Here is a 24,757-nt window from a genome sequence, read left to right as displayed (position 1 = left end):
TTGTATTGTCTGACCGAGATCCTGGGACCATTTAATCATAGATTCTGTCGTCTCTTCTTGAAATAAGTCCCATCCCAGTAGTAGATTATATGTTCTGGATAGCAGATTGCTTTTATTTTGAATGATTTCTCTTTCAAATAGTGAATCTTCTTTTGCAAAACCTATCTTTTTGTCTGCCCTAAATATATTGACCAACTGTATATACTGCCAATTACTGATACCATAACATTTTAATTCTTCATATGACTTTAATTTATACCCCTCATTGTGCTCTTCTATTAATTGTTTATATACAGTTTCTTTTGGGGGATCTCTTCACTTAATAAACCTAATAGGTAGATCTCGAGGATGCACTTTTGATTTGTATATTTTGATTTGTATATGGGAACACTAGTTTTTAATTATCTTATGTGTAGATCACTTTGTGACACTGCTTTAGAACGCAGTTAATAAATTAATTGCAATATTAATAGTTTTTTAGTACATCATCTATGGCTTAAATAAACTTCCCCCTGGCTTAGCATCTTGATATTGTGACGTCTCTTGATATTACATTGTTTTGAAAACTCTCGTTGCCACCTTTCTCCTTGTTTAATTGGTTGCTGCTTTGTCTCTCCTTTGGTTAATTGGTACATGTAGCTGCCTATGTCTGTGGTTTATGTAGGAAAAAAATCTGTACAGTCAGCCTACTGCTATGCAAAATATGCGCTGAAAAAGACTTAACTTCAATTATAGGTTTGTAGGCGTTGGGTTAACCGACATCTCAATTGAAAGCCTTCACCAGAGTGAGCAGTAATTCAGTGTCCTTCTCATGCAACAGAGCCTATCTGTTGACAGTAAGTGACTGTGAGCGCTGAAAGCTACATTGACAGAAGGGCATTTTATGCCGTTCTCCCAGTTCATACTGTCATCGCTTGGGTGACTACACAGCACCTCTGGTCAGTCCAACAAATATCAGATGCATTACTTGCATTTTTAAAAGTTCAAATAGAATATAGCACAGGTCAAAGTTTTGAGGCTTTATGCCCATACTGAGTTCAGTTATTAAAAGGGTGTTGTTTAGTCCTATAACAGCTGAGCTCAAATTGACTCAATGAGCAGACATCGCTGCAGCAGCTTTCCATGTGTCTCTCTGCTAGTGTTCAGTATCGCTAAGAGTTGTAGCCATACCGTAGTTGTTGTTTTTTTAAACCATGGCTTAAATGTCGGTTAACCCAACGCCTACAAACCAGTAGCTGGTTGCGTGTCAGTCTACATGACAATAGTGTGTGATAGCTACATACAGCACTGGGATGTGGCCCCCTGGGGTGTGTATGTTGGCCAATGTTGAATGTGGCCCTTAAGGCAAAAAATGTCAGCAACCCACGGCTTAGTGTGATGTGTGAATGCTGCTTAACTATATATAAACTATATATATAGCTTAACTATACAGTACTTTGTTTATTCCCATCAAACCACAATCTGAAGCCATGATAAGTTGGTGTATGGGCCAATGGCATGCCACTTTGTGCAAATTGAGCACCTTTCCCTAATCATGGTTTGTTCAGCCAACCACCACAGATGCTCAAAAAGCTATAAAGGCATGAGGCATTTAGGAAACAAAACAAGCTTTGCAGAAACAAGCCATGGTTTATTAGATCACCTATGGGGACAAGCCATGTTTAACTTGGTTTTTGATAAACAAACCATGGTTTACTATTACGTGCAACCAGATCAGGGTGTGTTTATCATACATATCACCGTCCAACATAGCCTTGGGTGGTGTGAAAAAGGAAGGCTTTAATGTTGGTTAAAATAGGGGAAGTTTGACAAGGAGAAAACCCCGTTTTTAAAAGGGGCCTAGAAGACTTCACCTATTTTATGTCAGGTCTTTTGTCCAAGCCTACTCCAACAAATCATACAAAAATTACTAAAATGTGAAACTGTGTATAAAATATCCTGCTTTGACAACCCTTTTAACATGCTTTCAAGACTTTATATGGAGCAACTGAAATGGTAAAAAAAGAGTCCAGACTTAAAGGGTAGCTGGTTTATTTTGAATCTGAAGTTAAGCTTTCCCCAAATCTAGAATAAATGTGGGTGAGTACAAAATGGTGAAAACGTTGCAGCTTAATGGATTGTGGTGAAATTGGGGGTGCTTTTTCTGATTTGTAGCCCACCTTTGTGAAAAATGTTTACCATCAAACTTCCATCTACTTAGTCAGCGTGAACAGTACGTAAGCCAGCGGTCTCACTCTGTATAAAACAGCTTCATAAATTCTAATGCTGTGGATACTTCAGTGCGCTTAACTTGCTGTCTTTTGCTCTTTCCAGTCTGCTACCCATCCATTGATAAGGAACAGAATGGCTGCCAAGGAGAAGTTGGAAGCAATGTTAAATGTGGGCTTGCGGGTCCCAAGCATCATGCTTTTGGATGTCTTGTACAGATGGGATGTCAGTTCCTTCTTCCAGCAGATCCAAAGAAGTAGCCTCAACAACAACCCCCTCTTCCAGTACAAGTACTTGGCTCTCAATATGCATTACGTGGGTAAGTATGCATTGGCTGGCCAGAGCATTTATTCCCTGCTAGTGCTGCATTCTGCCTGAAGCAAAACCTCTCTCCGTGTATTCAAAGCATCTGATGATAGTCAGTGTCTTAACAGAGAGGTTTGAGTTGCTAAGAGGCGTTTAAAATCATTACTTTGTCTGGCTCTTGAATTACCCGAGGGAAGGCATTCCAGAGGGTGGGTGCTGGCACCAGAAGAAGGCCCGCTTCCATATTGTCAGCAAGTGAAAAATCAGTAGGGTGCCCTCAGAAGGTATTAAATATTGGCTCGGTCTGTATTGGCACTCTGGTCCCAAGTTGTATAGGTCCCAAGTTGTGTCAGCAACACAACCTTGTACTTAGGTCAGTAGCCAGTGCAGATCTTTCCACACCAATATAATATGTGTTAAGCTGGATGGTCCTGGGAGCTGCATTTTCCACTGGCTGCACCTTCTGGACCAGGTGCAAGAGCACTGTCATGGCTGCCCCCCAGTTCCCAGGGTTTCCCAGGAAGAAGGATTGATTGTCAAATCACTCTAAAAATTACATTTCTGTGAGGGAAATAGGAGGTCTCCTGACAACTCTTAGCACCCTTAGGAAACTACTGTTCCCAGGGTTCCTTGGGGGAAGATAGGACAGTTAAAGTAGTATAATAGTGTCGTAAACGTACAATACAGATGCTGCCCATATCTCCACATATGCAATTAATATTCCATAAGTGACTGACTGGGTCACCCCTCGGGGAAAGCCTTCTTGAGTAAAAATGTCTTCAGTAGGCTCCAAAACATTGTGACATTAGGTGCCTCATTTAAGCGGATAATTGATTCCAGAGGGCTGGGGCCATAACACTTAAAGCTTGATTTCTAGTGTAAGCTACATGCACCTCTGGGGCGTGTGATACTCTCGTGCCCCATCTGAGGAGTGCAGTTGCCGGGCAAGGCGGTCCCATAGGATAGTTTGTTTGACAACTGATGGAGCCATGTGTGCATTTTGTAAACTCTGGCACACTTCGTACCTGTGTGTCAGAAATACACTAGCCCTACTCAGGCACTTCCCCTGACTGGCAGGGTTCTAAATCATGCAGAGGATCCTGAACACGGAGAACCCTTCACTGTGTGGAAAGTGATGATAGGGACACAGAAGAGGGCTTGGAACCATTGAGCTTTTTGCCCCCCACCCCACCAATGATTGTAATTGTGTGAGAGAGAATGTAAATTATTTTTGCTTTGTTCACCATCTAGCTTGATGGAAGAGCTGAACAACTTATACTTGATCTGTTGTTGTTTGTTGTTATTGTTTTTAAAATAATTGTGTTTTAATTGACTGAGCTCTTTTGAAGGTACAGTGGACCCTCTGGTTATGAATTTAATTCATTTTGGGGGGTCTGTGCACACCCCGAAAAATCCATAACCAGAGGTGCCGCTTCTGCAATCACGTGTGGCGCACAGACCACTTCTTCGCATGCGCGAGCGGCGAAACCCAAAAGAATATGCTTCTGGGTTTGCCGCTTTCACAACCTGAAGATTATGTATCCAGAGCGGTTTGGAACTCAAGGGTCCACTGTATCTTGTAATCCTACTGTACTATCAAGTCAGAGTCATTGCCTTACTTCCCAACACATCAAAGGGGAAGATACTTTCATTTATGCTAGTATCATGCCCATGTTTTTATTAGTATTAAACAAGCAGAGATTCAGATATTTCAGGCCATGTTGGCTGCACTGCTCACCCCTGGAGGATATTAAGCAGCAAGAAAGGACATTTCATAAGTTCGAGAAATGGTACCTTTGACTTGGGAAGGATTTCACTGAAAAGCTCCATGCTTTCCACACAGGAAAAGAAGGGTGACATAGATTGAGGCCCATTGCATGTTCTCTGGATCCCTGCCCTTCATGGATTAATAAAAGCTGCCACAACACGTTTGAAGACTTGGCTTTCAGAAGTGGTTAATATGTCACTGAGAGGGGTGGGTTGCTGCTATTTGATTTTAGTATAAATGATTTCATCGGTTGGATGGTCATTTATATTGATGTTTGTACACTGTCATAAGTGGTCTAGATTTTTAAATAATAACCTTTGCCATATGATGTCTTTTATATATGTACTCCCTCCCTCCCCCATTTCATTCATATGCTTAAGATGTAGAAGAGTGGCATACAAATAATGTTATAAATAAAATTATGTAGGTATAATAAAAGACCACATAACACTGGTCTTGAAAGACCTGCATTGGCTCCGAGTACGTTTCCGAGCACAATTCAAAGTGTTGGTGCTCACCTTTAGATCCCTAAACTGCCTCGGTCCAGTATACCGGAAGGAGCGTCTCCACCTCCATCGCTCTGCCCGGACACTGAGGTCCAGTGCCGAGGGCCTTCTGGCAGTTCCCTCGCTGCAAGAAGCCAAGTTACAGGGAACCAGGAAGAGGGCCTTCTCGGTAGTGGCGCCCGCCCTGTGGAACGCCCTCCCACCAGATGTCAAAGAGAAAAACAACTACCAGACTTTTAGAGGACATCTGAAGGCAGCCCTGTTTAGGGAAGCTTTTAATCTTTAAGAAATTAGTGTATTTTAATATTTCTGTTGGAAGCCACCCAGAGTGGCTGGGGAAACCCAGCCAGATGGGCGGGGTATAAATTATTATTATTATTATTATTATTATTATTAGCTAGATAGGAAAAATAAGTAAATTCCTTTAATTCACTGATAAATCCTACCTTTCTTCAGTAGAGCTCAGGACTGTGTACATAGCATTTCTGAGCAATTGCCCATCCAGGTGCTGACGAGACCCAGACCTGCTTTTAGCTCCAGCAATGGTGTTTTCAGATAATGGACCTATCGTAGATCTCTGTAAAGAAATAGAGGCACTTGCCTTTTGAGCTGCCATACACAGTTTATCCCTCTGGCATTTTCTAAGGCTGATATGTGGGAGCTCTCTGATTCCTCAGCCTAATGCAACCACTGGCTATTCCTAGTAGGAATGCCAAAGTCAGTGTGACACAACCAGATGTAATGGTCAGATAAATTGTTATCCTTTATGGACTTGGGAGAAAGCTACAGAGATCTAGAAAGAGATCTAGAAAGAGATCTAGAAAGAGTTCAAAATGCCTTAGCCATATTTGTGAGAATGGGGTTCATTATAGAGTGGTGCTTCTGAGCTGCATATTGGGTTATCTGGGTGAACCACGTTGGGGCTTTCCAGAGGATTGTTGGCATACAGTTCTTCCATTGTGCCTGGCAATCCTTCCTTGTGAAACCTGTCTCAGAAAATAAAGGAAGTGCAGGTATTGTGAGTTGCGCATGCTGCCCTCTTAAGAATACATGTGATAAAAGTGTTGCTTTGTTTGCTCTAGTAGTAGTTCCGTTTTAATCCTATGATTGCAGGTGGGGTGATAATGATCTGCGTACATGTCTACTGCCTGCAGCATACTGATTTTCAACACAGATTACAGACTGCAACCTGTCTTTTTGACTTGCAGAAGCTGGGCGTACGGCTTGCAGAGCTGTGGAGAAAATATACTTAAGAGAAACAGCCCCAACCCCACTCCACACCAAAATGGATAGTTCTACCTTAGTTGACATCTGACTGTTTATATCTAAGTTAATTGTAAGAGAGTACAGTTGTAAGCTAGGGACGTAGGTGGCGCTGTGGGTTAAACCACAGAGTCTAGAGCTTGCCGATCAGAAGGTCGGCAGTTCGAATCCCTGCGACGGGGTGAGCTCCCGTTGCTCGGTCCCAGCTCCTGCCAACCTAGCAGTTCGAAAGCATGTCAAAGTGCAAGTAGATAAATAGGTACCGCTACAGCGGGAAGGTAAACGGCGTTTCCGTGTGCTGCTCTGGTTCGCCTTCGCCAGAAGCGGCTTTGTCATGCTGGCCACATGACCTGGAAGCTGTACGCCGGCTCCCTCGGCCAATAATGCGAGATGAGCGCCGCAACCCCAGAGTCAGGCACGACTGGACCTAATGGTCAGGGGTGTCTTTACCTTTAACTTTACAGTTGTAAGCTATTGGAGGAGCAGGCAGGAATTACAGGCCGAGTTCATTTTGCATTGCTTAAGAGTGTTAGGACTTGGGAGCCCTGAGTTCAACTTCCCAATCTCTTGTGAAACCTGATGGGTGATTTTGAGGTACACTCACTTTTTTCAGCCTCAACCTCATGAAGTTGTGAGAACAAAATTGGGGGACAGGGGAAGACCCATTTATACCACCCCGAGTGGCTCAGAGGAAAGAATCTGAATGGGAAGAGAGACTACAGTGAAGCAACATTTTTTTTAAAAAAAAAAATGCAAGGACAAAATGAGGTTTGCATTACAAACCTGCAAGTGGTTTTTAAAAGGTTACTATAAACAAAGTACTATCAAAATAATTGTTTCCAGTGTTGGCAACGTATGTACACAATTATTATTATTATTGCTGACTGAAGCTGTCTGGTGGTATCATATATATGTTGAATCTCTTTTTGTTGTTGACTGTTCAGAGACAGACAGATGCACCTGACATCATATGACCTCAAGTGACTGGGAGGTGGGTGTGGATTGCTCAACATGGCCTTGCAGGCCAAATCTAGAGGCCTGGCAGGGCTAATTAGGCCATGGGCTAGTTTCCCCACTGTTGCTTTAGGTCCTGAGGCACCCAGGCCATGTAAGGCTTTCTGGGTCACAGCCAGCACTTTGAATTGGCCTTAGAAATGAAACAGATGCCAGTGGAGGAGCAAAGTGGTTCACTTCTTAACTCCTGTCAAGTACCGTCAAGTGATAGGCAGTCAGTTGGATATTATTCCTCTCCTCTCTTAAGAACATCCAGGTTGCATAGTGTTATGCTAGCTGCCCTGCCCCAAAGTAGATAGTTGGAAATTAGATTTGCCTGTTAACGTGAGTGCAGAATTTTGATGCTTAGTATAAATCTGTCACTGCTTCAGAAATGTGTGGGCTGAGGAAGCCTTGCTTTATAAATAACAGAGTCCCCTACCTATCTTTATCCCACCATTCATTTGATTTTTGCTTCTCTAACCTCTGTCCTCTGGCTGCTGTGATATGCTGCCTTTCCCCTGAGAGGCTTTTGCTGTCACATTAATAGTATCGCCAGGCACATTCAGCAGCCATTCACTTCTATGGCACAAAGTCAAAGAGGCCATGATCACATCCTGGCACTGAAATGCACAGGAGGAAAGAACAGGTTGTAGTTTTGGTTAAGCACTTTTAACAGACCTCTTCATAGTGTGCCTTCATGCTCAGGCCGACATTAGTGCCTGAGTGACAGATCTAATTTTCAAATGTTCTATTTTAGAAGTGTAGCTATTTTTAAGTGAACCCATAATCTTATGACTTGCCTTGTGTCTCTTTGTGGTCACGCACTTGGAGGGAAGTTTTTGTGTGGTGATCAATTGCTATCTTGAGTTCCTTGCAGAAAATTAGTTATTTAATACAGTGTGAAGGCACATGAAGGCTAAAGCTATCCTCTTGCATTCAGTACTTGCTTTGCGGTCTGCATCCATTCCCTCTTCCATCCTTAGTGGTTGCTGAAATGCATGAATGGATCATTCAAATACAGGAGGAAGAGCAGAGTGAAGCATGTTAAGTAAGGGTTTTTCCCCACACAATTAGTTAACAGGGCAGGTCTGTCACCTACTTACTTAAGTCCTTTTGTGAGGGAAGTGCTTAGGGTGATAGCGGTGTTCTCTGAGCTAGTTTTCTTTTTTTTATATAATCTATTTTTATTATTTTTCCAATTAAAACACGATTATATCACATTCATTATTTCGAATTATACAAATACATATCAATTAAACCGAATATTATGCCAAATCATATAATATTTTCCGGAGTTCCCATGCTTCAAAAATTTGGGGATTCCTCGCACCCGTCTACTGCCGTCTTTTTCTAAAGTCCAAATCTTCTCTCAAAATCCAAAATAAGCCCGATCATTCCCCACCAGTCACTAAAATATTTTCTTCTTTCATCCGATTTTTCCACAGCTGCTGAAATAAGTATCAAACGAGAGTTCACATATATTCTTTCTCCTGTGTGAGTTTTAATCGTCCTTGCCCCCCCCCCCATATATCTTCTATCTGGAATGTCCTGTTACGTCAGCCTTTCAACACGGAGCAGCGCCATCTTAAAAAGCTTAGATCACTTTCGTTTTCTTAAGCTTTTTATTTTTTAAACCACCGATCTTTGTAAGATTTACAGCTTTTCCAGGCAAAGAAACAGCAGTCACTTTATGCATAGACTCTTGATAAGTTTGTAGCTCTCCTTGCCCTGTAGCTGAACTTAGCTTCAGATCGCTGTTCAAATTCAAAGTGCGTCACAACCATAAATCCACCAAGCGCATTCCAGAGACTCCGACCATCCAGTTAAAGGGGGGCTTCTCTCTTCAGTAGTTTTCCAACTTCAAAGGATATGCTCAATAAAATAGTTTATAAAGTTCATTACTCACTCAGGTATTCTTTATCTCTCATTTGTTCCAAACAAACAAGGACGTCCCGTCCGGGAAGGTATGGAGTAACTCGTAGAGTATATGAAAAAAAATAAAAAAGTTCGCTTCCCTTCTCGTTACGTCCCCATCAATCTTACTTCCAGATAAAATACAGCTTTGACTTCTCACCCTCAGCAGCACAAATTCCTTGGCAGTAAACAGAGCTTCTTCCCCTCCTTCCGAAGCATGTCCATGAATACGCCTAATTATCTTCTTTAATCATGGAGATCCCGCCCTGCAGGTTAGCGTCCGGGAGTGCCAACATTTCATGAGTGCTCTCAGCCCAGGCCCCCCCCACTCCTTAAACAGTCGGAGTGGGTTTGGGGGCATCGCGGGCCCGCGGCCCCTCTCCGTAACCCCCGGAGAGGTAGGGGGGTTGCCTTTAACTCCCCTGGCAACCGCCGAATTCCTCATGAAGGTCGGAGAGATGGAACAAGGGTCAGCCATTCCTGCAGGCGGAAGCGGAACCTTCTCTGAGCTAGTTTTCACACATATTAGTCATCCAATAGTGGCCGCAATTGAGACATAGAATCATAGAGTTGGAAGAGATATAATAGACACAACATGTGAACTGGACCATTGTGTCATTCTTGCTTCAGCTGTTGTGGAGGAAATTGAAAGAGATGGCTATGCAGTCATACCTTGGTTTTCAAACGTCTTGGGAGTTGAACAATTGTTTTCAATCAATTTATCCGGTTTTCAAACATTCTTTGGAACCCAAACTCCCAACACGACTTCCGCAGCTTCCGATTGGAAGGAACACCTTGGTTCCCGAACATTTGGGAATTCCGTTTGACGTCCAAGGTATTGCTGTACTGCATAGCTTAGCCAGTATATTCTCTTTGTAGCCAAAGCTGAATGTTTGTGCAGTACAGTGGATAAGACCCGTCTGTTTGAGTATACAGTGGTACCTCGACTTACTAACGACTTGACAACCGAATTTTTCGACTTACAAGTGGGGCAAATGGCCGCACACTTACGAATTTCTCGACATCCAAACGGAAACCGCGGTGGTTTTAGATAGGGTTTTTTCGACTTACGAATTTTTAGATGGGGTTGCTTTGACTTACGAATTTTTCCATTTCCAATGCATTCCTATGGGAAATGGCATTTCCAATGGTGCTTTTCGACGTATGAATTTTTCGACCTACGAAGGTGCCTTTGGAACGGATTAAATTCGTAAGTCGAGGCACCACTGTATAGAGCTGGGATGTGCAACCTCCAGCCAATGGGCTAACTTTGGCCTAGCACAGTCCCAGTTTGACCCATGAGACTGCCCCTCCCCCAAACAATATGCATGCAGAGATGCAGCTGGATCAGCTTTATGACTGAGTTCTCTGTGGGGAACTCAACCGCGCACCCAATCCTTGCAGAGAAAGCAGGATTGAAGTCACTGCCTGGCAGCTGATAGAATGTAGCTTCAAGGCTACCGAATTTGCTGCTAGACCAAGTATCCCACAGGGAACTCCCTGTAGTAGATCCTCCTGGATCAGCTGCGTAATCAAGTTCCTCATTAGAGCAAGACTAATGATTAGAGTGTTGCCATTAGTCTTTCATGCCTGCATTTGTCCTCCAGAATAGATACTGATTCCTGGCTGTAGCTGCATGGATAAGGGGCTGTATAAGGCCAACAGTGGACACCATTTACTGAAGATAAACATTTTCACTTGAAACAGCAGACCAAGCCTGATAAGAACTATGTTCACCTTGTGTTGCTGCTACGGTAACTTCAAGTGACTTTTAACACTGGGAGCAATGCTACTGACAAGGTGCAAGTGATTTTGTATGTTGGTGTGGTATGCAAAGTTTGGTACCTGTATGGAACAATGAGCAAGCTCTTTCATATCGCCCTATATGGAGTCCATGCATTTTTCTCATGGATAGTGTTGGCGTCCTCCTTCATATGCTAGAGAGGTGCTAAAGTTCCTGCTTCGTGGTTGCCCTGAATCTATAACTAGTAAGGTAAAGGGACCCCTGACCATTAGGTCCAGTCGTGACCAACTCTGGGGTTGCGGCGCTCATCTTGCATTATTGGCCGAGGGAGCCGGTGTATAGCTTCCAGGTCATGTGGCCAGCATGACAAAGCCCCTTCTGGCGAACCAGAGCAGCACATGGAGACGCCGTTTACCTTCCCGCTGTAGCGGTTCCTATTTATCTACAGTGGAACCTCGGTTTATGAACACCTCGGTTTATGAATTTTCGGTTTATGAACGCCGCGGACCTATCTGGAACGGATTAATTCACTTTCCATTACTTTAAATGGGAAAGTTCGCTTCAGTTTATGAACGCTTCAGTTTATGAACAGACTTCCGGAACCAATTACACCCATGTTTCAGTTTATGAACGCTTCAGTTTAAGTACTTTGCGGACCCGTCTGGAACGGATTAATCCACTTTCCATTACTTTCAATGGAAAAGTTCGCTTCAGTTTATGAACGGTTACTCCGCGGACCGTCTGGAATGGATTAATCCACTTTCCATTACTTTCAATGGGAAAGTTCGCTTCAGTTTATGAACGCTTCAGTTTATGAACAGACTTCCGGAACCAATTGTGTTCATAAACCGAGGTACCACTGTACTTGCATTTTGAAGTGCTTTCGAACTGCTAGGTTGGCAGGAGCTGGGACCAAGCAATGGGAGCTCACCCCGTCACAGGGATTCGAACCGCTGACCTTCTGATCAGCAAGCCCTAGGCTCAGTGGTTTAACCCACAGCGCCACATTTCCATGCCTTTGAACCTGCTACCAATCTTGTTGTCTTCGGAGGTTCACAGGTTCCTCAACCCTGCTTAGGGTGTTTCAGCCTGTGATTCGGTCATTTCTGGAATAGTACTACCTTAAAGTTGGAAACTTGCACATTGTGTTGTGCTACTAACATGCTGGCTTGTGTTTGTGTGCCTGCGTTTAAACTGTGTAGCTGATCTAATGGCAATGATTATGTTAGAGAAACAATTTACAGACATTTCAGTGATCAGACACTTTATTTGATCACCAAGGGCTTGATTTGCTAAGCAGCTGGTGGGGTAGAAGCTGGGAGATGCTAGTGAACATTTACATTAGTGAGGATGGGGTCTGGAATTGAGGTGCAAATGCCAGTTTCTACACAGAATCCCCATCTTACCACAGAGAGTACCAGCCCATCCTATCTCTGAATGTTTAGCCTCTGGGATATAAAATTCTCAGTTGTTTATAGGATGTCCCACATACTGCATCAATCATTTTAGGATGCCAACATTGTTGATTATGTAAATGCACATTGGCCAGAGAGGAGGCTTCTGCAGGAAAAAAGTGGAAATCTGCAAGGTGCTTTTTATTTTTTGAGTGGTTACCGCAATCATAAAATCAGAGTGAACGCTGAGATATTGGTAAGCTCATAAGCAGCAGTATTGTAGCTGCATTGAACTTGGTTCTTCTATTTTTGCCTATCAGTTCTAGCATTTTAAGATTTGTGCTGTTGGGGCTACCTTTTCTAGAGAGCTCTTGCTCACAGCATTGTCTTACTTGCAGCCGGTCATGTGGGTTGGAAAACATTATGTGGAAAATTTTCCAAAATGGGAAAACTTCCTGTAGCTTTTTTTCCCCCACAAGAAAAAATTCCGTTTCATTAGTTTCTTGAATAAATACTAACTACAAATACTCTTTTTTTTAAAGAAAGCTTTCCTTACTAAGAGAGAGAGAGGACTGAGAGAGTAGAATAAGCATTCTGAAAGAGTTCAATCTCTAGGATTTCAGAAAATATTTGATGCAAAAATTAATATTCTCCAAGGCAATTTTTTTTCTAAACGTTTCCCTGATTAAAAATTTTCAGGCAAGTACAACACAGCTTGCGGCTTAGAATGTGAACTTCTGTGAAAGCCTTTCTCACACAGCAGCTGCATGTGACCTCCACACATTCCATGTTGGGTGGGGAATCAGGATCATGCCCAATGCGATAGGGAGCCATGTAAAACACAGGCCTTCAGAAAACCAAAACATTGAGAAACTGGCACTTCATTGGTGATTCCTTTTCTTTTTCTTAAAGGAAAATCTTAGTCTATACTGTATCTAAAAGACTGAAATGTCTTTCCCTATTTCAGCGTTGATTTCTGGCTTATTTTTCCTGAACGTTTTGACTGACAGCAAAGTTATGTCGATCACCTCCTTTTATTACGACAAATGAAGAGCGTCATTTGCTTAGTGAGTGAATAGACCACTTCTGCTGCCGTTACTCAGAATAAGCAAATGTTCAGAGCCTGAATTGAAGTATTGATTCCTTGGTTGCTTTCCATGATAAAGTATTCTTACGGGTGCACCATCAGCTGTCTCCTCAATGAGTTTACTGTTGTTTGAGAAGAAAGATAGGAGTAGTAATGAGGGACTGTATGATTAATTGCAAAGAAATGTTCTTACCTCTCTAACCATTAGAATCATAGCATTGCAAATGGAGGTAATCTGAACCAGCGCTGTTTTCCATTAGGGTTCTGCAGTGCAGCTTCCAGCATCATTGACAGAAGAGTCCAGCCTTTGCTTAAATACCCTTAAAGAACTCCATCACCTTACTGTTAGGAGGTTTCTGCTCACATTTGTACAGTGGTACCTCGGTTTAAGTACACAATTGGTTCCGGAAGTCTGTACTTAACCTGAAGCATACTTAACCTGAAGCGAACTTTCCCATTGAAAGTAATGGAAAGTGGATTAATCCGTTCCAGACAGGTCCGCGGAGTACTTAAACTGAAAGTACTCAAACCAAAGTGTACTTAAACCGAGGTATGACTGTATCTGAAATCTGCTTCACCACAATTTCAACCCACTGGTTCTTTTACGCTCTCTAGAGCAGAGAAGAAACTTGTTTCGTCGTGGCAGCACTCCAGATATTTGAAGGGAGTGTCTCCCCTCCTCCTCCTCCTCCAGGTTCAACATAAGCATCTCTTTCAGCTGTTCCTCATAGGGCTTGGTTTCCAGACCCTCTCCACTACCACAATCCTAATTGCTCTCCTCTAGACATGTTCCAGTTTGTTAACGTTCTTAAATGTGTTGCCCAGAACGGTGTGCATTATTCCAAATCACGCCGACGAACAGAATAGAGTGGAACTGTTTCGATCTGCCTCTGTTAATTCAGCCTAAGACTGCATCATGTTCTTTTTAATAAGCTGCTTCACAGTGCTGGCTTATGTTCAGCTTGCAATAATTTTGCTTGGTTTTGTTGGGCCAAACTACATGGGAGAGATTCTGTGATTAGATTTCATGAAGTTGAAGGGCTTTTGTCAATTCTCTCTCTCTTCCTTGCACCGTGCCTCCTGAAAATCTGTTCTAGACAGCCTCCCAAATTGTTCTGGGGGATGCAGGAGGTGGGGGATTTTGCAAAAATAGACTCCCCCTACTATTCTGCCAATAGGTACCTTCACTGGAGCAACAGGACCAGAAAAACCAATGAGATTCTGCCCTATGTGACAACTATATTACTTAGGTGGGCTTCATAGCTGATGTTTTGTGGATCAGTTGACCTCTCTAAGATTAATTGTCTTTTTCTTGATTTGCTATGGCTCTAGCCATAACACCTGCTTTTTTGTTTTAAAAAATGCAGAAAGTGGTGCCTTTAAATTCACTTTTAAAAGAAATGAATAAAACCATTCTTTAAAAGTTCATGGACTTAACTGTGAAATTATTTTTTCTCCAGGTTACATCTTAAGTGTTGTGCTCCTAACCTTACCCAGACAGCACCTGGTTCAACTCTACCTGTATTTTCTAACTGCACTGTTGCTGTATGCTGGTCATCAGATATCCAGGTAAGACTTGTCTCACCACCCTTGTAAGCTTTGCTTTTCATATAACTTCGTGAGTTTTCTGCCAGTAACTTCCACTTGCAAAATACGTTATTTATTCCATTTATCTATTTATAGAAGGTGGTAGCCAGTGGTGACTGTCCACTGACAGAAAGTGAGGGAAATCAGTTTTTGACAATCCCCTTCCCCACCTCCAGAACTCAACCCTCCCCAGATCTCCTCCAGAAATCCCTCCCTAATCCTCTAGAGCAGATTTTGAGGGCAGGGGGGATTTCTGAAATCTGCCTCCCACACTATTCTGCTGACTATACTTGTAGTTTATATTATAGCTTTTCTCCAAGGATCTTGACGCATATGGTTCCCACTCCCATTTGTTTATTCACAACAACCCAGAGGGGAAGGTTTAAATTAGCACCAGTGACTTGCCCTAACTCACCTATTGAGCTTTGTAGGGGAATGGAGATTTGAACTCAGATTCCACAATCATAGTCAAACACTAGTTTCCCCAGGGAATGAATGAGAAACCTTTCTGTTGACTTTAGTTGTAGCCTGGAATGAGTCTTGAGATTTGGAAACACAATCCTGCATTGGGTTGTAATGGATCCTTTTTCATGCCTAGATATGTAAGGGGTGTGGGTGTGTTCGCACGTGTGTTTAGATATAAAGTGGCCAAGAACATGCAAAATTAAAAATAACAGTATCCCATCTTTAAAAGACAGTAGTGAAAAACAACCCAGTTTAACAGCATGAAAACCAAAACCCTGTCTTTGAGGTCTGGAGGGCAATGTCAGAGGAAATGTTTAAAGTATTTAAATAAACCATCATCCATACAATTCTTGTTTCTAACCATCTTTGAAGGACCAGATATGGACATAACAGCTGAAGGATTGCTTATTACCCCAATAGTAGCAACATGTTTATCCAGAGCCAGCAGTGGAAAAAATTAAATATACCACTAAATGTGGCACAATTTATGGAACACTGTTATCTCTGAAAGCAACCACCCATCAAATACAGCTATTAAGTGGGTTTTTTGTGTGGTGTGGAATTGCTTCGTTGTGCAGGCTTTTAATTCCCCCCCCCCATGCATTCACATCTTCACATTCAGACTTTAAGTTAGTAGGCAGATTCAGCTCAGGCAACAATTTTTTTAAATACTGTGTTTTTACTTTTGGTCACATTTACGTTTTCAAACAAAAGGTTTACTTAAAAATGCAGGAAAACCATTCCCTTCATGTTACCACAGCTGTGGGAAACCTCCGTCCTGCAGAACTAATGAGGCCCAACAATGGATCTGATATGGCCTGCAAGGCTATTTTCCTAAAGCTGCACCCACCCTGCACTTGACAAAAGTGGACTTCCGGGGTGTGGGGAAGCTCAGCGTTCAGCCTACTTGCCAGATCCTGTTTCTCATCCCTGTGTTAGCATATTTATGTGTGTCAAGCAGGGCCATCCTTAGCCAGCTATTGAACCTCTGCCATCTGAGCTGCATTCTGGGCCAACAATGTGATTCAGCTTTTCAGCCTACAGTGGACAAAATATGGGAAGGGGGAGCTAGGAAGGTAGCCAAGAACATAAAGAATCATTGCTGTGTCAGTTATTGTAGATATTTATTACTTTTCCGGTTAGCTTTGCAGCAAGGAATTTATTAACTTTGAGGGTGTGAAATAAAAAGTTAGACCTTGGATAGCCGAGGGTGAAGTATCAAGAAGAGTAAGACTCCATGGTGTCTGCAAGTTTTCTTCAGGGAGAAAAATTCTCTTTAGCACAGACATTGATGGATTTATTTTTTAGCAGAGGAGCCATCTTGGAGATTTTGTGTGGGAAATGCAAGGAATGTGGAATTGAAGCCAGTTCCTTGCAGTGCTCTGTGGTGTGGAAACTGGTGTATTAAAATGTTGTCCAGAAAGTAGTATGTTGGCTTCTAAAACCAACAAAATTTCTCTACCAGCAGATGGTTTGGAATTGGAGAGAGAAAAGCAAATGGACATTGTAGAGACATATAAACAAAGAAGATAATTTTCTTGTTCAGAAATGAAAGGAGGTGGTAGAGCGTATACATGAGCCTGAATCTTGTTCAAATTACAATAATCCAGTAGTCAGTAGGTTTCCCATCTCCCCATCAAGCAAGCTTCCCCGCCGTACATTCCAAACTTTCTCAAAGCTTTCCATGATCTATGTAGGCTCACTTTGGCATCTTTTCTTTCATTATACTACTACATCAACATGTATGCTGCCTTTTCCTCCTTTACAGGGGTCCCCAAACTTACCTGGCTTCGGGCCAGTTCCTCCGGCACCGATCACGCGGTGGGCCAGAGGGCAGGGGAACGTGCTCCCATACACGCGTGCACTCGCTTTTTCTGGTGTGGCGCCGGAAATGGCTTCTGCGCATGCGCAGACATCATTTCCAGTGCACTTCCGGGTTGGCGCAGCACCAGAAATAGCTTGTGCATATGGGAGCGCTTTCCCCCGAACAAGCTATTTCTGGCACTGCGCCGCCCCGGAGATGGGCAACCGCGGCGCGCCAGTAAGAGCGGGCGGCGGTTGTTGGGGGGGCCGCACAATTGAATATTTGGCTCGCGCGGGCCGCATTCGGCCCCCGGGCCGTAGTTTAGGGACCCTGTAAATGTATGTGGAATAGGAAAATTCAGCAATTGCGTTTTGTATTGCTTTGAACTATATGACTTACTTCACATTGTTTTCACCTTTTTATGCTCGGGGATCATTTCCCCATTTTGTTCTGGTTACCTTGATATAGGCCTCAGGTACAGAGGTTTCCTTTGTTGTCATGCAGTGCCCAGAGAATGCACAGCATCCACATAATGGCGGACTAGCAGCTTGAATGGTCAGGCTGTAGTGTGTGAGAGAGCAATGGAATTTTTTAGATGTCATTCATTGAATAGAGAAGGAATGTCTTCGTTTGCTTCCCAGAGGTTGTAGGATGAGGACAGACAGGCCTGCCAAGGCCTCCATCATCCCATGGTCTTAGGCAGGCACCCCCAAACTTCGGCCCTCCATATGTTTTGGCCTACAACTCCCATGATCCCTAGCTAACAGGACCAGTGGTCGGGGAAGATGGGAATTGTAGTCCAAAACATCTGGAGGGCCGAAGTTTGGGGATGCCTGGTCTTAGGGAAGCTAATAGGGGCGTGGCAGTGCCTCTTCCTGTTAGGTGCATATCCTTACATGCATAAAAGGGCAGGATTGTGGTAAGATTCTCACTTGTTAATCTCTGGACATGGTCTCATGTGCTACCGGTACTGTAACTTCTTTTCATATACAGCGCATTCCCCTAAGAGGTTATTCAGCAACCTGTTTGCCGCAGCAGAATAAAACAAATACTAATGAAGCAAGCTCTACAGTTTTATCTCTGTATTTATTCCTGTGCTCCTGTGCTCCTTAATAGCAGTTTAATAAACAGGGCTATTGCTTAGCTAATTATTATGGCATTTTAGTTGCTACTATATTGAAAACAACCTTAGAGGATTCCTTTGAAAGCTTGGCTCATAATTGCAACGTAGCTACAGGGCAAAGTATTTCTTTTCTTAATACATAGCATCTTATATAGTGCTTTTAAGAGTTTTTAAAGCCCTTTGCATATATTACTGGTGCAGTAATCCAGGTTTATCCTGACTCATGAAATGAAGTTATGAGTTTTCTCTGAGCAAACTCTTGTTCTGGAGTAATAGAAGTTGCATTGGACACCCACCATTTGGGGAAATAGTATGGTAGAGGCTACCAGACTTTCTTCTCCATGCAGCAATTTCAAGATCTCAGGGTTCAGCAGTCCCACTGACTGCGCAAGATTCCCAGTCCTTGGCTGTCAGGTTCACACTTTCCTTCCGGTTCCTTTTCCCACACTTTCAAAGAGATGGGTAAATGCCGAAAAATGCAATGAGTGCTATTGAAATTTTACAGATAAATGGCACATACAAATCCAAGATGACAGTAATAATATGAAAGCTAGAAAGGAGTTGTGTAGATACTTGCCCTTAATAGAGAAGACTGGTAACAAAAGTGTCTGTTGAATTATCTGATGTGGCTAAAGAAACCACAGTTGCCTATAATTAATTCATCCTTGCTAGCTTGCAAATATGTCTCTTGTATGCCCAATAATGCATGCATGTAGGTTCAGAAATGCTTCTTAAAATGTGCCTTTTGTTTTTAAACAAGGTTAGTTCAGTGTGTGTGCAAGGATCCATCTTGAGAATCATTCCTGAGAGAGCATTTACTTACCTACCTACTTACTTACTTACTTACTTACTTACTTACTTACTTACTGTTAGCCATCTGTGGAGTAAAAATACAAAGGGTGGGATAAAGTACAAACATTTTAAAATTAAGGGTTTTTTTAAAAAAAATATTTTTAAGAAACACGGTGGACACTTTTCCAGAGTGACAGATTGCATACTACAGGCTGGACAAGAAAAAGGGAGGATGGGTGCAGCAAAGATGGAGGGAGAAGGTCGTAATGTACTAGCGGTATCGGTCCTTTAGATTCCTTGCTTATTCTCATGCATTTTAATTGCAGGTTGTAGACTAAAGAGAGCCACTTCACCTACTTGTAGCATAACCTTCACCTACTTGTAGCACTTCAAACACCTCTTCTGCATACCTGTGTCAGGCTTGCTACTTCACAGCAGATTTTTAAAATGTTTATAACAAGAGAATTACTCATTTTCTTAGTTTCATAACTCTGAAGGCAAATGGTTTGTAATGAGTTAAAGAGAAGAATTTGTTATCCAGCTAACATTGCAGCTTGAGTGGGTTTCCCCCCGTTTATGATTGGCGCTGCCTTAAGTCGAAGAGTATCTTAAGGCACAAAGCTATGAAGGATAAATGAATCAGAGAGAGGCCCACATAAAAATTCCTAAATTAATATGCCTCTCCTAAATAGAGACAGAGTTTCTTTTACTTGGTACCCACAGTTATTCCCTCGGTTTGCATTACCAGTTATTTTGCTCTCTTTTTGCATGCTTGCCTTGTAAATTTCACATTTGGCTCTAGAAATAGGGCCCAAACTACAAATTTTATGCAATCACGTCAATCTTGTTTTCATGACTGCTGTTCTCCTAAGGAAAAGAACTTTTGGGAATTTTTGATCTAGGGGTTACCAACCTTTTTGGGCCCATAGACACAACTGCAAACTGGATAAACTGTTGTGTGCACTACACACAGGGTAACCAGGCACTTACTGCAACCTACTTTTATTTTATTGACTACAGTAGAATACTTCTTTTGTGGCTAATTGCAGCAGGGGAGGAGATCCTGTGCACGTCAGGGAGGGTTCTGCAAGCACATCTGTGCCCCCTGGGAGCCACACTCCTTGGGGACCAGGTTGTGTGTGTTCCCTCTCTCTCTCTCTCTCTCTCTCTCTCTCTCTCTCTCTCTCACACACACACACACACACACACACACACACACACACACACACACTCATTCACTGTCTTAATACTTTCCCTATCGTCTGTTTTGCCCTTTCAAAATAACTTCCTAAACCTGATTTCTACCTACAAGAATTGAGAGAGTTTCAGTATTACTCTTTTCCATTGGTAGCTCTGGCTGAAATGATTATTCAGTGTTTGCTATTGGGGAGTCTAAAAAGAAAAGATGCAACATACTACAGTGGTGCCTCGCTTAATGAATGCCCTGCTTAACGAAATTTCCGCTTAACGAAAGGATTTTTCGAGCGGAGGTTGCCTCGCTAGCCGAATGCGTTTTACGAAAAATTCGTCTAGCGAATCGCAGTTTCCCATAGGAATGTATTGAAATTCAATTAATGTGTTCCTATGGGCAAAAAAAAAATCAAGGCATTCCTATGGGATTCGCTAGACGAATTTTCCGTTATAAGAAAAGACCCATGGAACGAATTAATTTCGTCTAGCGAGGCACCACTGTAATAAGGTTGATCTATGTTTCTTTATGGTTCTGATATGCCTTTCAGTCTCATTCATCCTTGCAACCAATTCTGTGGATTGTTGTTTCAGTTGTAGAAGCCCATTGGTAAGTCCAAGGCATAGACATCAATTTTTTTACAAAAATCTGCACTCTTAAATATTATAAAAGTCAGTCCTACATATCATTATTCTCAGTAAACATTTTGTAGCATCAAGTAGCGGCTGTGCAGAGTGTTTATGTCCTCAGGAAAACTTGTGATCTTGGATATCTTTTAAACTTCTATGAGAGAGGGAAAACTGAGACTGAATAGCTCAAGACCATCTAATAGTCAGTAATCTCAGCTGGGATTTGAACTTGGGTTTTGCAAGTTGAGCATGTGACCTTTTACTATATATATTTTACAATAGACTCATCTCTCTCTATCAATCACTTTGAGAGAATGATTACTTGTTGAAGGTTAACTCAGAAAATAGCATTGCCACTGATAGCAAGTAATAAATACAACCTGTCTGCCTCTTTAATTAATCAAAGTATGGCTTAAGTTGTATACCCTTCAGTTTGGCTGTATAAACCTTTTTGTGGCTTGTTTGTAGCCCCAATTCTTTGATTATTTAGTATTTAGATTGGATTACAGAAGTGTTTGCAAACCATTGAAAGCTTTTCTGCTTGAAGAGATGCAACAGTGGTTTTAATTATTTTTTGTTCCTGTCCCCAAAACAGGAAAATAATATGATGCATATATGGAACTTCTTCTTCTTCTTTTAAATGAAATTGGTACATTTTTATGAGGCTTGCTTTTCTGCTTATCTGGTTGCAAACGTCACATTTTTGTAACCCACTTCTCAATAGGATGTATTCAGTTTAAAGAAAGATGGTGAAATTTCTAGGAACAGTAAGACACGTGCTTTAGTTTAAAATGAGAAGAGTTATAGGTTCCCTGAGGGCTATTTCATACAGGACATTTTCATGGCTTGCACCTAGCACAACCAGTATTCAAAATCTTCTTCTTTGAATTCTGAGTGAGTTTTGCTCCCTATTCCCTCTGTGATATTGGGAAACAGCACTTGTTTCCAAATGGTGCACAATAGTGGCAAAGTAGCCAGTTGCACAATTGCCGCATGTGACATTGGCCCTGTTTAGATGTAAAGTGGAAGGTCTATAGCTCAGTGGTAGAGCATCTGCAGAAGGTACCAGGTTCAGTCTCTAGCAGATAGGGCAAACTGAAGGGCCCCAGTCTTGTCTAAACAAATGGACAATAAGTGTCTGTGATTTCCTGGAATGTGCATGGCAAAAACACACATATGAAATAGAGGGTCTTTTTGCATAAACAGTTAATGGCACCCATTCTTACACCTGACTAAATAATGCTTTATTGTGTTCCTCAGGGATTATGTGAGGAGTGAGCTGGAGTCTGGCTATGAAGGGCCAATGTACTTAGAACCTCTTTCCATGAATCGTTTTATGGCAGCCTTAATAGGTGAGTACACTCAAATTCGACATCTCCAGAGGGGCACCATGTTCTTTCTTGTACCATGAAAGCACATTTCACATAATAAAAATCATCCTCTCCAGTCATATTTATCTGCCTTGCACGCAGCAACTGTGTCTTGCCATTTATAGCAAACAAAATTAATAGTGATTGTGTAGCTTCATAGACCATAGCTGTAATTTTGGCTCCTTTTCTTCAGTTACTGGGTACTGCTTGTTCCGTGTCTTCTTTGGAATGGTGTGCTCGTTCAGTCCTGTTTTCTATTTGTGCCAACCTGTGATCTGGATTATGTGGATTAAGCAGTAAGGGGCCTGTAATATTTGGAGGTTCCAGCTTTAGGGCAGGGAATTGCAGCTACATGTTTCTGTGAATTTTGTTTGCTTGTTTTCAAATATTACAGGCCCTTGGTAAGAATCTGTGGGGCCGTTTTGAGACAAGAGTCACTGTTACCCCCTATATAATGACACTAAAACAAAACGCCACACCCACTATACTATATAAAAACACTGCACTATAGCAATAATTCTATTTTTTATTTTTTATTTGGTCTTTCCAGAGGACAGTCCTCTGCTTGGAGACCTATCAGAGGATTGTCCTTTGTTTGAAGGCATGTTTTGACTGGTTTATAGAGCAGGAACCATAATGAAGAGCAGCAGGGGCATTGGAATCTTCCCTCTCTTTTTAGAGGACTTTTTTGTGTTGTAGAGGACACCCTAACTAAACAATCAACATTAAAATAAACTGAGAGCTGCAATTTTAAGGGAAGAAGGAAATAAATAAATGGTGATCCATTGTGTTTTTAAGTTTTAGTTACAGACCAGGCTGTTCAAAAATAAGTTAACATCGTACTCAAGTCTGATTTGGGGTGTTTTGTGTCCATGGCTTTGACCAATTTTTGAAGACTTATCGGGACCTTCTTTCATAAGCAAAGCATGTTCCAGCCCTACAAAGGGATATTCATCTTCTGCTTTATGGGAATGTTACAGCTGGTCTGACAGGAAATCAGCTTGTCTTTTGGCAGTAACTTTTTTAAACAGCTCATTTACCAAAACTACCAGTAATGCAACCTTCAGCAAGAAATCCCACCTTTTTCAGTCTCTTTGCTCTGGTGAACATGTTGTGGTTTTTGAGAAAACAGAGATGGGAGGCCTGAAAGCTTTCTTTAGAGGTGTTCTAACAGAGGAATAAAAAGTTGCTGTTTCTGGCTAGGCTGGCAGCTTTCCCTTCTGAGCTAATTTCACAACACCCACTTATTTCTATGATCATTTTTTTTTAAAAAAAAAAGTCCCACCACTACCACCAGGGACTACTTGTAATCTTGAAAAGGATTGTCTCTTTCCTTACAAATATGCTTTCATGCAGTTTCCATTTTACAGTTAGCATGTTCTTTTCATGAGCACTCTGGAAAAGAAGCTCCTGATTCAAACTGTTTTCTTGGCATTTGTTTTTAAAATCCCAAACTATTTAGTTTTAATCTTCCAACAGTTCTGCTGGCTCAGTTTTATTTTTAATTTCCCAGTTTCCATTTCACCAGTAGCCAAACTGAGCCTCTCACTGAGGGTTGGAGGAGGGCGGTTATAAAATACAATTGACTGTATTCAGCCAACTTTTGGTCAGAGACCCATTTAGGTTAATTCATTACTTCGATACAACCTCTTGTGGGCAAGATAAGAATCCTCTAGGGAATCCCTAGCCTTTCTACCAAAATTGTTGTTCCTGGGGCTTTATGTGAAAAGTCCTGGTAGTTAAGCTTGTAGGAAAGGTTGATATCCTAAATTTCTGACGTTAAGTGACATTTCTGAGGACTGCCCAGGTGTGCAGAGAAGTGAAAGTTTGGAAATACAAAAAATAAAGGGAGACAACCCCCTCTGCAAAACATACTCACAAGGACTAGTTAGACTGGAGGATTTGCGCCATAAAGCATGTATCATCCCTTAACCCTAATTTCCTCCCCCAGCTATATGCTGTTTGGGGCTCTGATCTCCTTTGGAGACTAAGAGTGGTGGCGGAATAAATTAGAAGTGAAGAAAAAACCTGCTTCCTCCAGTCTTAATTAAGCCCACCTCCAGGACTCAATTTAAGCTGTAAAAGAGTTTTCGCATCCTAAAGCAGGCATCCCCAAACTGCGGCCCTCCCTCCAGATGTTTTGGCCTACAACTCCCATGATCCCTAGCTAACAGGACCAGTGGTCGGGGAAGATGGGAATTGTAGTCCAAAACATCTGGAGGGCCGAAGTTTGGGGGTGCCTGTCCTAAAGTAGCTCAGAGTGGCAAGTGGTAACAGGTAAACAATACCACCAGCAGCCTAGTCTGTGCACTGTACCACTCAGGGATCCTGCTAACCAAAAGCTCAACCTCAACAGTCAGCACTATAGGGCAAGTGTTGCCAACCACATTCGGGCCTCTTAAGCACATATGCAAACAAGGGCACCACACATACCACAACCTATTCTGTTGGTTGCATTGCTGCATAATCCTGCTTTCCACCCTAATTTCAGTCAGTGCCACAATGGCAACCCCTGTTATAGGTCATTTGCATTATAGTGGTTGGTTGCTAAAGGTCAGGGCCTGGTGAGCAGGAAGTTGCTCTAGTTTAACCTTCTTATGCTGTTGTGCAAT

General features: G+C 42.2%; 1 protein-coding gene across 2 annotated transcripts in view; it reads left to right on the top strand.

Moving 5' to 3' along the window:
• Window positions 1-24,757, top strand: part of RNF145 (ring finger protein 145) — a 58,858-nt gene that overhangs the window by 14,714 nt on the left and 19,387 nt on the right. For both annotated transcript variants that reach the window (XM_035105774.3, XM_035105773.3), the window contains exons 2-4: window positions 2,314-2,527; window positions 14,647-14,755; window positions 22,036-22,127. In XM_035105774.3, coding sequence (XP_034961665.1) covers window positions 2,344-2,527; window positions 14,647-14,755; window positions 22,036-22,127 — 385 coding nt within the window. In that variant the 5' untranslated portion in view covers window positions 2,314-2,343. The remainder of the gene's footprint in view (window positions 1-2,313; window positions 2,528-14,646; window positions 14,756-22,035; window positions 22,128-24,757) is intronic.

This window comes from Zootoca vivipara, chromosome 2 (assembly GCF_965207765.1).
Source record: "Zootoca vivipara chromosome 2, rZooViv2.hap1.1, whole genome shotgun sequence".
NCBI classification, from domain to species: Eukaryota; Metazoa; Chordata; class Lepidosauria; order Squamata; family Lacertidae; genus Zootoca; species Zootoca vivipara.
Note: the sequence above shows the minus strand (reverse complement) of the source record. Positions and strands in the feature narration are given on the sequence as shown.